This window comes from Bufo gargarizans, chromosome 6 (genome assembly GCF_014858855.1).
Source record: "Bufo gargarizans isolate SCDJY-AF-19 chromosome 6, ASM1485885v1, whole genome shotgun sequence".
Taxonomy (NCBI): Eukaryota; Metazoa; Chordata; class Amphibia; order Anura; family Bufonidae; genus Bufo; species Bufo gargarizans.
In genome coordinates this window covers 65,088,464-65,105,091 of record NC_058085.1, presented here as the reverse complement: position 1 = coordinate 65,105,091, position 16,628 = coordinate 65,088,464, and the positions used below count along the sequence as shown (strand labels likewise).

The window sequence follows — 16,628 nt, the reverse complement described above, 5'->3', positions numbered from 1 at the left end:
CACATTGTCATTGGGGACAAAACTGAACTGACCGAAACGGAGTGCACCAGAATGTATTCCGTTCCGTTTGGTTGTGCTCCCATCACGGACAGAAGAACGCTGCAAGCAGCGTTTTTCTGTCTGCGATGTGGTGCGGAGCAAGACAAATCCGTCCTGACACACAATGTAAATCAATGGGGACGGATCCGTTTTCTGGCGCAATAGAAAACTGATCGTCCCCCATCGACTTTCAATGGTGTTCATGACGGATCCGTCATGGCTATAGAAGACATCATACAACCGGATCCGTTCATGACGGATGCATGCAGTTGTATTATTGTAACGGAAGCGTTTTTGCAGGTCCATGACGTATTGGCAAAAAAAACACTAGTATGAAAGTAGCCGAATACTCCCAACTTGTACATCAGATGAGATGTGAGCCTAGCCTTACTACAGAAACATATATTTAGCATGAAGTAGAGAACACAGACGGGATGGTCACTACAGGATCAGACTACGCAGGGTTTGTTTGTAGTCTGATACCTATTTTTTTATGGTTCTAGGTATATATAACTATTAACATTTATTGATGTAAAAATCACTCCATTCATAGTGTGAATCGAGATCATCGAACTTCTACATGGTCTTTAGCCAGTTGTCTTGATTAGCTGTCAATGAGATGTGTAGTAGAGGTACAGTACTCATCCATATTTGCTAAAGATTTTGTTCTGCAGTCCCTCCCATCCTCTGGTAGCATGGCCCTTCTTTACTTCCCTGTGCCATCAACCTCTGCCCCTATGCTCTTGGCAGCTGGCCCTCACAGACAGGATATAGACAGGAAGCCTGCAGGTTGTAGATCACTCCATCCCATGGGGTGCGGGTGACTGTGTGAATATGAACTATCCCAGGCACATGGCGCACACAGGACGGGCATATAAATGTGACCCAGTCTGTGTCTGCCCTGTTTACAATGGAAAGTGGCTTTTTCCCCCAGACAGTCATAAATTAATTATATTGCCGTGTTTTGTTCGCTATGTTAGGGCTCTTTAACACAAGCGGATGCCGTGTGGGTAATCTGCTGCGTGAAAGAGAGCCAAGCCCCGCTCTGGACAGCAGAGACACGGAGCAGTAACATGATTGATAATGCTCTGTGCCTCTGTGATCTTTTTACTACAAAATCACGGTGACCACTTTATCTCGGTGTGATTTTTGTAGTAAAAAGATCAGAGGCAAAGACCATTATCAATCATGTTACTGCTCCGTGTCTCTGCTGTCCGGAACGGGGCTTGGCTCTCTTTCACGCAGCAGATTACCCGCACGCCATCCGCTCGTGTAAAAGAGCCCTTATTCTGTCACAAGGAGACCTTTCAGAATGTTTTCTCTAGAAATTGTCCCTTTGAAATCATTATCGTCATGAATCCCTCTTTATTATGGACCCTTTAATTGCTATCAGTTTATCAAGATTCCCCTTTAGGGTAAATGCACCCGATCAGAATTGCTTGCAGTAAATCCGCACCGTAGGTCATGTACATTGTAATTTATGAGAATTTGAAATTCTCATGCACACTATGCAGATTTTTTTTTTTTTTCTGTGTGGATTTTAACCTTCTGTGCGGATTTTAAAATCCGCAGCATGTCAATTTATTTTATTTTTCCTGTCCGGATTTTCTCCCTTCACTTCAATGGGGACAGGAAAATTCACACTAAATCCGCACCAATTGATGCGGATTGACTGCACTGATGTCCCTGCGAACACCTGCAGGTTTCGGTGTGGATTGTCCGCACATAAATCCTGAATGTGTGCATTTTACTTTAGAGATGACCCTTGGGCAGAAAGTGTGATGCTACTAGAATTCAATACGTACATCTGGATGGTTTGCAAGAAGTAAAGTTGCCCAGTCATTAGACATCCCATGAATGTCTATGCTGGGCCCAGTGGTTGGGGTCCCCATCGATCATACTCTTGTGGTGGTAATAAATCTATTGTTAATGGGCCACCCACTTTAATTGTGCCTGGGCAGTAAACGTACACCAGTCCCCCACCCAGACACCTCTTCACCACTTCTATAAAATGGCAAGTACAGTTGCCATAAAAGTAAGGCTGTGTTCACATCTATGCAGATTCCATAAAAAATATCATCCAAAATGGTCTTGCACGCAGGACGTTTTTGTCGGTAAAATGCCAAATTTACAAAGGGAAACCTGGTGGACAACCTTATAAGTCAGTGGGGTCGACCTAGCGCTGTAAGGTTTAGTTTGGTGCTAGATCTGGCACTTCCATTATTTTCGTCGTTCTCTTCTTTTATGGAGCCGAACACAGGAAATGGAGAACGCCAATGTGAACACTTTGGAAGTGGCTATGCCAACAAAAATGTGGCCAGTGATAGGCCTCTTGCACACAAACGTATTTTATTTCCGTTCCGTTTTTGCTGTTTCCGTATGCGGAACCATTAATTTCAATGGTTCCACAAAAAAAAAAAAATGTACTCCGTGTGCATTCAGTTTCCGTATTTTCATATATCCGTTCCGCTAAAAGAGAACTTGTCCTATTGTCTGCATAATGGACAAGGATAGTACTGTTCTATTAAGGGCCAGCTGTTCCGTTCCGCAAAATATAGAATGCACACGGGCGTCATCCGTATTTTTTGCGGATCCATTTTTTGGGGATCGCAAAATACATACGGTCCTGTGCAAGAGGCCATAGACTAACAGAATCGACCTAAACTAGACCATCGAGTCTGATTATGAGGACCACTTCCTACTTTCAACGTTGGAAGCTCGTAGCTCATGAAGGTCACTTATTGGTAGGTATATAAGGTGTGTGATGGGCTGTCTGCACACATGTTCCTTGTTGCTGTCATGGATTAAAGGGGCGATTTATCAGAGCTGCAAAAAGGGATTATTGGCTTTCGGGCCGAGGGGGGGGGGGGGGGGGGCAGTATTTCTGAACCTGCACAGTGTGAACTGTTCTCGTGCTGCTGTGGTGAAAGTGTATCGTGAATGGACAAACGGCACCATCATGAATAAGTAATATGGAAGCTGCAGAGAACCACGAGCACATTGATACGAGAGGTGAACGTCCGTTATGAAGGTGTGCGAGGGCGGACCGACACGCTACAGTGGAGCAATTGGATAAAGGGTTGTCTTCTCCTTGTCAGGCGAGAAATGCCAGAGAACAAATTCCCTGGAACCACTGCTGGGAGGACACAACCTGATGGTGGTGGCAGCGTCATGGTGTGGAATGTTTTGTGGCATTCTCTGGGCCTCTCCTCTATGTGGAAAGCACTGTCAACTTATTTGGGTATGAATCCATCCTTGCAGATCACATACACCCATACATGCTGATGGGATCTTCCAGCAAGACAATGTCACACGGCTAGAAATGTCCAGCATTGGTTAGAAGAGCATGGCCAAGGCTTCCATGTACGACCCTGGCCCCAAGCTTGAACCCAGTTGATCATCTGTGGGACCATCTAGATGGCCGTGTTGGCTCTATGGATCCTGGACGGCTCCCCTTATATTATCCTGTAAAATGTTTTGATCCACCTTAGGATTCATTGTTCCTCATTGCTCACAAGGGAAGGTGTCCATGCCCTGGAGGCAGTAAAGGAGCCCCAAACTATGATGCTCCCTCTACCATGCTCCACACTTGGGATGAGATTTGATGTTGGTATTCAGTCCTCTCCAAACGTAGGATTGTGTATTTGTACTAAAAGTTCTACTCTATCTTTGCATTGAACCTTTTCCCAGAAGAATTGTGATCTCGTGAAACGAGGCGCAACTTTTTTTTTTGCCTTAAAGGAGTTGTCCCATGAGAAAAGTCTACATTTTTTTAAACCAGCACCTAGAACTGAGTACTTTTGTAATTGCAAGTAATTATAAATCTAGTATAGCCAGTGAGTTATTTATGTAAATCTATCTGTATAGCGCCACCTGCTGTTTGCTCTTTTTCTAATTTCTCTGTCCTGCTCACTAGAAGCACATCCTTCAGCTGCAGTAGAAAGGACACGCCCTCTGGCTGCCAGCTAGACATGAGTCTCAGAGCAATGAATGGGGATACCTCTGGATCCATGTGAGGTACAGGGCTGGTTAGAAGTTGGTTAGAAAGAGATTTTCGTGTTAATGTACGAAGCACCTGTGGAGCCCACACTTCCATCTCCTCTCTAATTGCCGTTGCAGAAGGCACTAACACAGGGGGTCACTTACTTTTTCTTCCTGCGCGGTAGATTTCTGCTCGTTGTGCTCAGTGAAGGTCACAGTACAATGGCGTGTGTGTGTGTGTGTGTGTGTGTGTGTGTTATTGGTGTAGTCAGATTGTGTTTGTCTATAGTTGTGACTTGGGTCACAATCGGACCACATTTTATTAGTTATCTGTGCAGGAATCTGAGTTGAGTTTTCCCGCAACTGTAAATATTTGGCAAGACTTTAATTTCATGCAGAAACAGTGAAATGTACATTGTGTCTGTGCGGCCTGTGGGTGCAGCGGTAGGTCTGTGATGCAGGACCGCTCTCTTCTTTTGTACTGGCCCTTTTCACATTCATGAGGTTGATGTCAAAATGCTGGGAAATACCACAGATCCGTAGAGCTGTTGGCACATTCTTGTGCTTCTTCCTCGCTGTCCACTCCATGGCGCTGTGCTCCTCCTCCCCACAACCGGGTTACCCGGCAACGCCGAAACACATTGTGTCCTGTGAATGGGCGCAGTGTCTGGGGAGGAATCTCACGTCTCCTGCTCTCCATGTTTCACTCGTCCACGTCAAAATGCGGAAAACAAGCCGGGCAGCGGAGGTGGAGAGGACATTGTGTGCTTTATAGTTAAAAATGAGGAGGAGGTTTCATCCCTCATCCCTCATCTGATTTTCACGTATCTACTTAGGCTACTTTCACACTTGCGGCCGTGTGATCCAGCAAGCAGTTCCGTCGTCGGAACTGCCCGCCGGATCCGCCGATCTGGATGTGACTGAAAGCATTTATGAGACGCATCCGGATGCGGATCCATCTCGCAAATGCATTGCAAGAACGGATCAGTCTCTCCGCTTGTCATGCGGACAGACTGATCCGGCTTGTATCTTTTTTCACATTTTTACCAGTCTGTGCAGGCCGGAAGGACGGATCCGGCATTGCGGTATTTTAAATGCTGGATCCGGCACTAATACATTCCTATGGGGAAAGATGCCGGCAAGTCTTCAGGTTTTTATCGTGCTACAGTTTTATCTTTTGCCTGATCAATCAAAATGACTGAACTGAAGACATCCTGATGCATCCTGAACGGATTTCTCTCCATTCAGAATGCATGGGGATATGCCTGATAAGTTCTTTTCCGGTAAAGAGCCCCTGTGACGGAACTCTATGCCGGAAAAGAAAAACGCTAGTGTGAAAGTAGCCTTAGATGGATATTGGATAGACGGGGAGATAGATAGATAGGTCTTTGTGTACATTCTGTTGGTATTCTAAAAAATCTTCTTCTAGAGACAGCACCACACCTGTCCACAGGTTGGGCCTGGTATTGCAGCTCAGCTACATTGATATTAAGGGGTTGTCTGGGGGGAGGATTCTTTAGAAATGGCTCAGTGGAAGGGATACTTACCTTTACCTGATGATTACCTGCTTGTCTCTACTTTATGGTCCTGGTTCAACACTTGTAGATGCCTGCTCAGCCAATCACTAGTCGCTATGGTGAGTTATTTTTGTATTGTTACACATTTCTAAAGAACCCTCCCACCTCTGGACAACCCCTTTTAAAGTAGTTCTCCAGGAATTAAGAAAATGAAAATAGGAGAAATAAAATGGCCGCCGTCCTATTAGTACATACAAAACCTGTCCTAATCACACAGGACGACAAGTTACTTGAAAGCACTGGAATAAACTGCCTCATCCTCCTCTCTGCTCTGCTTGTCAGGGATTATGATACTGAATACAGTTTAATATGATCTTCAGCTGAATCTCTGTAGGAATGGATTTTATGAGGAGACATGAAGTACAGAGAGGAGGTGGGGATGTGGCTGTGTCCTGCGAGGTGATTAGGACAGGTTTTGTGTGTACTAATAGGAAGTCCACCATTTTATATCTCCTCATGATTGCTCCCCATACCAAACGAGCCATTATAACAAATTAAAGATATTTGGGAATATATTTATAATAAAGTAATATTTAGGTATTTTCATCTTCTTAATTCCCGGAGAACACCTTTTAATGGAGTGGAGCTGCAGTACCAGACAAAACCCCCATGGTGTTGCACGGTTTGTTTTTAAAGAAAGCAGGCATGTTTTGGTCACATGTGCATGATATTTCAGTAGAGGAAAGGAGACGAGCAGCTGCCACATTCCTCTGGTGCCGCTTTTCTGGTAAAAAGTAATATCAGGCAGGTAGAATCCAAAATATTGCATTGCTATACTGCTGACAGATCTAATGTCTGTGATCAGTTTTACGGCTTCCCTTAGTAATACCATTCTTGACTTAATGGCAACTTTTCATCTCTTTTCAGGAACAGTCAGAACTGGAGAAAAAAGATCCCCAGGAGCTGGTGGGTAAGTGTCTTTAAAACAGAGTTATTGGACTACTAGCTGTCCAGTGTCAGGAGACCACATCAAACCACTCCCCATACCTCATCTTCCAGGACCCCCATTATTGGTAGGGCTGGATGACAATCTGATGTGTAAGGGGAATTGTATTTGACTCATTTTGGGCAAAAAAAAAAAATTTCAGTTGGTCTTTATTAAAGATTTTCAGCAGTTTTTGTGATTCACGGGGGTTAAAAATCAGTCTATTTGCAGGCTATCCTTCCGGAGATCTATCAGCTGATGTCTCATGTGAAGCCTTCTCTCTGATCTCCTGACCTCATAAACACTCATTATATCTAAACTAATAATATGGCTTAAATTAGTGTTCAGAAAGTCAGGAGATCAGAGACGGTGTCTCACATGAGCCGTCAGTTGATGGAGCTCAGGAGCCACCGTCTGTAAATAGACTTATTTATTTTTAACACCAAAAATCACAAACTTCTGAATTTTTTTTAATAAAGACCAGTTAAAAAAAAGATTTTTAGCCCAAATTGAATAAAATGCAATCCTAAAAAAAAATTGCCCCGAAGATGTCCTTAGCCTTTAAGCTGCTGTCGGAAGTGTCTGGCAGCCGTTTTCTCCTCTCTGCATTGCGTACACATACGACCTGAGTGTACATGTATGGGGGAGTCAGGAGAGGGAGCTGTCGAAGGAGTATGGGCATTTATAGAGTAAATATTCTTACAGTAGTAGTTGTGTAACGCTCTGCAAACAGATTTTCCGTTTGGCCAAGTTAATAATTTCATGTGGGATCCTGGCCTTTTTCTAAACGTATGACACACGAGAGTCACGGATATGACAGTACTAGGGTGTGCTCACGCCCGCCACACCCAGCAGATCCTCAGGATTCTACAAGCCACAGGGCACATTTATTGTTTGCGTGAGGCTTCTGTAGCCTACGGTGTCTCACCAATCACTTAACCAAATGCCAGCCCGTGTGGTCAGTGACCAGTGCCCTTCTCCCCTTTTACCCTTGCCACTGAACATAAAGCTGTAACTGGCCGGTCAGTTTACAGTGCCTGCTTTTGTCCTGTCGCTGGCACCCTATTTGAACTGCGCTATCAGAGCTGCCACACACCCCGTGCCCTTTTGGGTGCCCAACAATCCAAGGGATTCTCCCCTGGCCTTTTGCTTATGTTTTCATGCCCTCCCTGCGTCTCAGACACTGTTCCTTTTGTGTGTTCTCGGAAAGGCCTCCTCCTATATTCCTGACGAAACCTGCTTCATGACCTTAACTAATTGGGCACGGAGATTGGCGTTTTGCACTGCTGCCAGATAGGTCTTTGAACTGCAGAGGCGTTGGCGCTGAGCGGGTTAATTGCATTGTATTCCGAGCCCTGACTATCACAATCAATCTGGTGGTAACACCTGATGAATAGCGTTCAAGAAGTTATGTGCCGCACAGAGGGCAATTGTTCCCTGGCATCGGAAAAGGGGGCGGTGGGTGCAAAAGCCAGCAGAGCAGCCAGAGGCAGCAAGAATAAGTGGTGGCGTGTCTTTTTGCCCATCCCCCCATCAGAACAGCAGAATTAATCCAGCAATTTGGCAGAACTAAAATGTCATGTTTATTACCCAGCATCTGTTAACTCCTTTGCGTCCATACAGTATAATAAAAGAAATGTTTTTTTTGTTTTTTTTCTATCCAGCATCCTTTTCAGAGAGGGTCCGAAACATGTCTCCAGATGACATCAGAATTCCTCCAGAACCACCCGGCCGCTGCTCTAATAACCTGCAGGTAAAATTTGGGCACAGAAGCTGAAGAATCCGTCCATGCGCTGTGTACATCCTCTATATGGAATTCATTACGCTTGGCCTATAGAGGCCACGTATGTCTGTGAAGAATGCAGAATGTAGGTGTGAAAGGCTACCGAGGACAGAGAGCTGTGCAGGCAGGAGCATGCCTTCTACATCATCCACGCACACGGCTGGCACACACTGTACAGAGCAGACGGCCTCAGAATATATCGCCATCTGTGCATTTTAGGAAATTGCGCTAAGCTGACTTATGAGCATTCTAAAGTCCTAAAGGGCATCTGTCAGCAGATTTGTACCTATGATTTGTTACATGTGTGCACTTGGCAGCTGAAGACATCTGTGTTGGTCCCATGTTCATATGTGTCCACATTGCTGAGAAAAATGATGTTTTAATATATGCAAATGAGCCTCTAGGAGCAATGGGGGCGTTGCCGTTACACCTAGCAGCTCATCCCGCACCCTCTCCCGCACCCTCTGCACTTGATTGGCAGGCAAAGCAGAGAAAACGTCATCACTGCTGAACCGGTCATTCAAAGTGCAGAGGGAGTGCTAGTTGCAGAGAGAGCAGAGCCTCTAGGTGTAAATGCAACGCCCCCCCCCCCCATTGCTCCTAGAGGCTCATTTGCATATAATCTCAGCAATGTGGGCACCTATGAACATACACAACACAGATGCCTTCAGCTGCCAAGCGCAAACGTAACTGCCGTTCCTGTCGCCACAGGGTTTTATGTAGGGGTTTTAATAACCCAATGGTCTTGAAGTGGTATTCCTACTTCATAAAGTGATGTCGCCACGATATGCCATCACTTTATGAATGGTGGGGGTCCGACCCTCAGATCCTGGGAATGGAAAGACGTGAGCTGGCCCAATTCACTTGCTTCTGTGCACAGAAAGTGGCTGGCGGATCTGTACGGGGATAGACTACATCAGTGATTTCACCCCTTCATTCTGGAGGAGGGGGAGGTGTCCCACAGTGATGACCTATCCTAGCCATATGTGAATACCGCCTTTTTAAGTCTATTTATTCTTGCTGTTGCTTATATATCACTAACATATTCTGCACTGTCCCAAGTGGGCTCACAATCTAAATCTCCTATCAGGTAGTCTTTGGAGTTGTGAGGAAACCATGCAAACACTGGGAGCTTTATACACTGTATAGCCGTTTTATTAGAGACAGCCATTTAGTAGCGCAATGGACCTCCTTTGACCATCAGAACCGCAGCAGTTCACAGATTTCACTAGGTGCTGAAGTTCTGAAGGAATACTGGTCCATGTGGGCAGGATAGCTTCTCACTAGATTAGATGGTACTGACTTGTTCTGAGCAGCCAACTCTCTCATCACTCAGGTGCTCTATAGGGTTAGGATCTGGGGTTGGTGAAGGCCAAGGAAGCGAGGACTACACGGCCATGATCCTGGAATTAATCCACGGCTATATGACCCTTGTGGTATGGCTCACTGTCCACCTGCCTTAGGGTAAAAACACCCTAAGGACGGTTTGCTATGTGACTGTCACCATTACAGCTTTTTGCCTTCACTCGTATTACCAAACTCTTAATCCGCATAGACAAGTAGAAAGCTTGTGATGATAACTTGGATGGATTTCTACCAATTGAGCTTCAGTCAACAAAAGGATTAACGTCAGAAGTAATGATCTTGGTGTTTATAGTACATCACTTTCTAATGTCTCTCTGCTTCAGTATTAGTGCAGAAGGTAGGTAGATACTTCTACGTGGACTTCTCTCTGGTTTCTTCTCACATTCCAAAATATATTGGTTAATTGACTTCCTATGAAGTTAACCTTCTTGAGTGTGTGGGGCCCACTGGGGACAGGAACTAATATGAATGGTGACTTTCTCTGTACAACACTCCGGAATATGTTGGCGCTGTTTCAACAGCGAGAAGAAACAACTGGTTGCTCCATGTCTCAGGGGTAGGGCTCATCTGTGAAAGAGAGGCCATGTGGAAGTGGAGTTTATTTCCGTACACTTGGCCTATATAACAGGGGTCAGCAATCTCCAGCACTCCAGCAGTCATGAAACTACAACTCCCAGCTTGCACACTTGCTTGGTTGCTCTCCAATAGAAGACAGTGGAGCGAGCTGGGATTTGTAGTTTCACAGCACCTGGTGCACTACAGGTTGTCCATCCCAAGGATATTGTCACAAAACATTGGTGGTTGATGACCCGCTCATATACAGAGTGTATTTATGAACATATGCGGGGTTGTCTCTTAGGAGAAAATTCACAAGTTGTATGAAAGAAAGCTGAAAGAAGGGACAGACATGAATCAGATTATCCAGAAGAAAAAGGAATTCCGAAATCCCAGGTGAGCGCAGCAGCCAGTAATGCTGGTCATGAAAGATTTTCTTCCTACCACTTACCTGCAGTACACCGCTGGTGCAGGCAGACTATGGGGTCAACTTTATTACTCACGGCAAATTATTATTTTATTTTTGCAGTATTTACGAAAAGCTCATCCAGTTTTGTTCCATTGATGAACTTGGCACTAATTATCCGAAGGTAAGTGAGAAACGCCTAGTGATGTATAGCACTTGGGCCAAGGCTACACAGCGACACTGGTCGCAGCCAGGATCGCTGAGTAGCGGAGATCTCCTAGAAATGAGTGGAATCGCCAAGACAGTCACAAAAAATCTAACACGGCTGGATTTCTTGCAACTGTCAGAGCGATCCAATTCATTTCTTTGGGATCACCACTACTCGGCAATCTTGGCTATGCCAGCTGTCACCATGTAGCCGTAACCTTAGGGACAAGGGATCTATGAATAAATAACCGGATGACCCCTTAAGGACTCGGCAAACATGGCATACCGGTATGTCCCAAGTCCCTAAGGGGTTAATCTCATCTCGCCCACAGTGGCGAATCTAAAAAGAACTGCATTCAGGCAGTCTCAGGAGCTTTCTGTCAAACCTCAGATTAGACCCCTAATCTTTCAGACCTCCGATCAGACCCCGTATCTTTATTAGACTTCAGATCAGACCCCCAGTATTCATCATACATAAAATAAATCAAATTACCTCTCCTGCACTCACCATTCCCTGGTCTTCTGCCAGCACGGTAGGTCTTCTGACCAGACGTCTCGCAGCGTCAGGTCATAGTGCACTCCTACGTACACTACGTCATGGCACTATACGCAGTCAGGACACTGTACACCATCTGGAAGAAGACCAGGGAGCAGTGACTACAGCCAACGCTAGCAGCACTACACTCGTAGTATTTGCTTTATGGGGGGGGGGGGGGATTGCGTCTTAATATGCAAGAAATACGGTGTGTACAGATATACACACCATATTTTTCGCTTTATAAGACACACTTTTTTTTATTTTATCTACCCTTAAAGAGTGGTTGTGGCTCTTCACAAGCCAATATGGTGAGGGCATTACCACAAAAGCTTATGTGTGTTGAATTCACTGGTGCCACCCTACGTTACTACTCTATGTAGCATCCAGCGCTCTGTATTGCAATAACTTGTCCACAAGTATACTTCCCTCCATTCCTTCAGTAGGCTAGAGTGATGAAATATAGAGACTGGCTGCTGTGGGCGGTCGTCTGGTTCATCTCTTCTAAACTTGGGCAGTACAACACTGCGCTGACAGGTTCACTTTTATTACCTATTACAGGATATGTTTGATCCTCATGGCTGGTCAGAAGATTCCTATTACGAGGCCCTCGGTATGTGTTCGCCATGCATTATAATACCACTAAATGCAGAATTCAGCTTTGTTTTCAGCCCATCCACACCTAAACCTTTTGAGTGCTAGCGTCTGGATGTGTAGAAACATTATTATTTTTTATTTTTTTATTCGCATAGATTTGACTCTAATAATACTTAGGGCTTCTGTCGTGAGGAACCTGGTTATTAAACTGTCTGACTTTAGACATGTGATAATGTCAGCTGACGCTAACAACTTTGTCCCTTTCTATGAGCCTCAGTTTTTGCGAAAAATATTGAAGCGCTCACTAGTGTTCGCCTTTTAAGATGCACTACCCTTTTCCCCCACTTTTGGGGGGGAGGGGCGCGTCTTATGGAGCGAAAAATACGCTATGTTAGTTTTTATACTTGGAGGCCAGTGATGAAGTAAATTCCCTGGGTATTAACAGGCAGAGATTTTGAGACTGTATATAGAAAATGTAAGGTACAATGTTAAGTGATTAATGGGATATTCCAGGATTTTAATATTAACGGCTTATCCCCAGGACCACACCCCTGCTGATCCGCTCTAACTACACAACTCTCTTCACTGTGTAGCAGTCGGAGCTGGTAACTACAGCATTGCCTGGGAGAAGCCCTACAATAACTGGCTCTATCCACTACACTGTCGGAACCCCCGCCGATCAAATATTTATGGGCAATCCTGGGGATAGGCCATCAGTAGTAAAATCCTGCTGAAACAGTAAAAATGCCTATAAACTGCTAACCTTGCCCATCTAATCATGGTTGCACAGGCTGGCGTCCCTCAGTTTCATTTTGGCTTAGAAAGGGTTCCACATCAAAGACAATGGGGGCATATTGCCAGGATATGCTCCCATGGTCTGATAGGTGCAGGTCCCACCTCTGGAACCCGCACCTACACAGCACTGCATGTGCAACCGCCCTCCATTTATTTCTATGGGGCTGACGAAAATAGCCAAGTGTTGGCTCAGCTATTGAACGGGAGCGGTGGCAGCACAAGTGCGGTGCACTCCCATTTGCTACTACGGGCAGAGCGCTTGTGGTGGCCCGGGTCCCCGCTCCATTCCCGGTGTAGATGCGGGTCCCAGAGGTGGGACTTGCACCTATCAGACAATGGTAAAAAACGATATGCCCCTTTTGTCTCAGATAGGAATACCCCTTTAAACTTTTGACATCATGCGCTTGCAGAATTTGGCCTCTTCCCCATAGGTGGTTGGAATTTTAGCAAAACTGAGACCTTGCCAGAGGCGCATGAGATGGTGGAGCTCTTCATCTTTCACTAGCCCTCTGCTCCTTCACCCCTCAAACACGTCTCTTGAATTCTCTTTTCTCTCCTTCCCTTTATTGGCTCATTCTCATGTTGGTTCCCACCTGGGTAATGTTGCCCCTCTACTGATATGTCCTTATCTGGGATCATTTGTTCTTTTTCCTGACTTGAATCTTTTGTGCCTGCAATTGGATCATTTTGCCATCATCTGCTTCTTTGTTCTTTTTTACCACAGCAAAAGCCCAGAAGATTGAAATGGACAAACTAGAAAAAGCGAAAAAAGAACGAACAAAGGTGAATCTGTGTGGCATACCCGTGGGCAGAGTGAAAGGGAACCTGTCACCGGGATTTGTGTATAGAGCTGAGGACATGGGTTGCTAGATGGCCGCTAGCACATCCGCAGTACCCAGTCCCCATAGTTCTCTGTGCTTTTATTGTGTAAAAAATAATAATAATTTGATACATATGCAAATAACCTGAGATGAGTCAGGGACAGGACTCCTCTCAGGTTAATTTGCATATGTTTCAAATAATTTTTTTTTACATAATAAAAGCACACAGAGCTATGAGGACTGGGTATTGCGGATGTGCTAGCGGCCATCTAGCAACCCATGTCCTCAGCTCTATACGCAATATCCCGGTGACAGGTTCCCTTTAAAGGGCTTGTCTGGTTTAGAAAACTGATTTTCGAATAACTATTAGCGAATTCTGCATAGCTCAGGAGAGAATGGCTTCAAAACATCTCTCTCACCTACCATGTCCATGTATTACGTGGCCAGTCCATTGATTTCTATTTGGCACCATGTAATGCTTAACTGAGCACTTACTGCTGTGTTCCCCCGCAGATTACATGTGATCACAGCATTGGGGAATCGAGATCTGCTTATTGTTGGTGGATTCTTCTTAAAAAAAATTATAATAATAAAAATAAAATCTAGAATAGACGGCCTCTTTAAGACTACATGAGTGACGTCACCTGCAAGCTTTTCGTCAGTCTGGAAGGACGCTTTTGTCTAATTGTCAGACACAATGTCCTGTAGGGTTAGCTCAGCTGAATGTAATGAAACCTTGCACGTAGCGATCCGTTGCTTCATTCTGGAGAAAAATATACTTATAATTCATATGCAAATCAGAAGTTAAGTGCACCAAGGGCGGGGCCGAGCCCCTTTATAGACATTTGCTTCCTCTCCTTGATAAATATGGTTAGTTGAGATGCCCCTGTCAGTCAAGAAGGAGGGGCTAGAAGAGGAAGTAGGAGGAGCAAGGGTGCACAGAGTGGCTTAAAGGGACACTGACAGGCAAAATCAGCATATTTAGTTATATATATGACATTACAAGTCTTATACAGTCTATTAAAAGCATCTAAGTATCCCCCCTGTCCACCTTATAAATACCGAAAAATAAAGTTTTAACCTGCCTGTCTCGTCACCAATCTGCCCAAGGGGCGGCGTTTCATCTCAAAATGCGCCCAGCCAGCCGCTCCCAACTGCCGTTCTGAAGCCCCGCCCAGCTCATCAATATTCACTTCGCTGGGCGGCGGCTACAACTCTCCCCAGTCACGATCCTGCACATGGGCAATTGAATCCTCCTGGCATCGTTACGTCTAATCTTCTGCGCTTGCGCCCGGCCGTGGTTACATCGCACCTGCGTACAGACCCAATGTAACCACGGCCGGGCGCAAGCGCAGAAGATTAGATGTAACGATGCCAGGAGGCTTCAAATGCCCATGCGCAGGATCGTGACTGGGGAGAGTTGGAATGTAAAACTGTAAAAATGAAATAACTTTTCATGCACAACTGAATGGTTCAGAGTTGCCCTGAGGGTGACTAAATGTTCTAACAGTGTATCGCGCGGTCAGACACCATGTCTCTACTGTTCGCACTCAACTAAAAAAAACTGATTGCCGATGTCACTTCGCCCAGCGAAGTGAATATTGATGAGCTGGGCGGGGCTTCAGAACGGCAGTTGGGAACGGCTGGCTGGGCGCATTTTGAGATGAAACGCCGCCCCTTGGGCAGATTGGTGACGAGACAGGCAGGTTATATAACTTTATTTTTCGGTATTTATAAGGTGGACAGGGGGGATACTTAGATGCTTTTAATAGACTGTATAAGAACTGTAATGTCATATATATCACTAAATATGCTGATTTGGCCTGTCGGTGTCCCTTTAAGCCTGCCCTTGGTGCACTTAGCGACACTTGCATTAGATTTACTCAGCAATGGATCACTTCAGTGAAAGGTATCGCTATATTCTGCAAGGCTGTGTGCCTGGCTAACAGTGAATATTCTAGTGACAGATTCCCTTTAAGCATATTCAACATAAAATCTAAGCTAATCTTAGACAACCCCTTTAAGATTGCGCAGTAGGTTTATCTGCAGTTCTGTGTAAAACTATGGCTAACACAATGTGATATCTTGACGACTTGTGCCAAATATAAAAGTCCTCTCTGAGCTCAGCTAGATTTATAGTTTATTCCACTTCCGCCCTGTAACCAGCCGACTCTTTCTTTCAGATTGAGTTTGTGACTGGCACTAAGAAAGGTACAACTACCAGCGCACCAACTGGAACAACCAGCACCACGACTACAGCGACAGCAGGTAGGTGTCCGCTGGGTGTTAATACTACTACATGTAGGAGTACAAAGCAGAAGTAAAGGTGTTCATGGCAATCTCCTCATTATGCAATGATCTCTACAGATGCTCAAAAAAGGAAAAGCAAGTGGGACTCTGCGATACCATTGACCACCATTTCTCAGCCCACCATCCTCACCACCACTGCCACGTTACCTTCTGTCGTCACAGTAACCACCAGCGCAAGCGGCTCGAAAACTACCGTCATCTCTGCTGTCGGAACAATTGTCAAGAAGGCCAAGCAGTGATGCCACAAGCCGGGCTCCAGCGATAGACTTGTACTTTCCTGACTCAGAGCTGCTCAATATTCACAAAACCAAGTTTATTGGATGTGAATCGCTGTGCTAGCAGCTCTGAAAGATTTATGCGGTGAGGGGAGAATGAATGGGAAGAGTGCATTCCTTTCCCATTAACGCCTCAGAAGCCCGAATCTTTTAGTGGGAAAAGAAATCGGTGTACAGTGTGTGAACGATCTATAGAAGTTTGTGTCTTCTTTTTATTTCAAGACTATTAAATTCTTAGGGTTTTCTATTTCCGTTACTGCGTTTGGATTTTTTTTTTTGCCAGTTTCTTCCTCCCGTGTCACACAGGAGGGCACATGAAAATATTGCTTGTCCTATTGTCATAGGCACAAAGCACCAATGAAAATGTATCCTATATAATTTAGTGCGCACCTGTTCTCCTCCTGGTAACATGGAGATGACTTCCAAGCACACAAACGCAAAGCTTTACCTTAGGCCT

The 16,628-nt window shown here is 45.1% G+C and overlaps 1 protein-coding gene across 1 annotated transcript in view; it reads left to right on the top strand.

Annotated features, from left to right (window-relative positions):
- Positions 1 to 16,418, top strand: part of LOC122941789 (SAP30 binding protein) — a 59,505-nt gene extending 43,087 nt beyond the window's left edge. The window contains exons 4-11 of the mRNA XM_044299225.1: positions 6,465 to 6,507; positions 8,187 to 8,275; positions 10,530 to 10,621; positions 10,755 to 10,815; positions 11,935 to 11,986; positions 13,490 to 13,548; positions 15,770 to 15,854; positions 15,954 to 16,418. Coding sequence (XP_044155160.1) covers positions 6,465 to 6,507; positions 8,187 to 8,275; positions 10,530 to 10,621; positions 10,755 to 10,815; positions 11,935 to 11,986; positions 13,490 to 13,548; positions 15,770 to 15,854; positions 15,954 to 16,135 — 663 coding nt within the window. The 3' untranslated portion in view covers positions 16,136 to 16,418. The remainder of the gene's footprint in view (positions 1 to 6,464; positions 6,508 to 8,186; positions 8,276 to 10,529; positions 10,622 to 10,754; positions 10,816 to 11,934; positions 11,987 to 13,489; positions 13,549 to 15,769; positions 15,855 to 15,953) is intronic.
- The last annotated feature ends 210 nt before the right edge of the window (positions 16,419 to 16,628 follow it).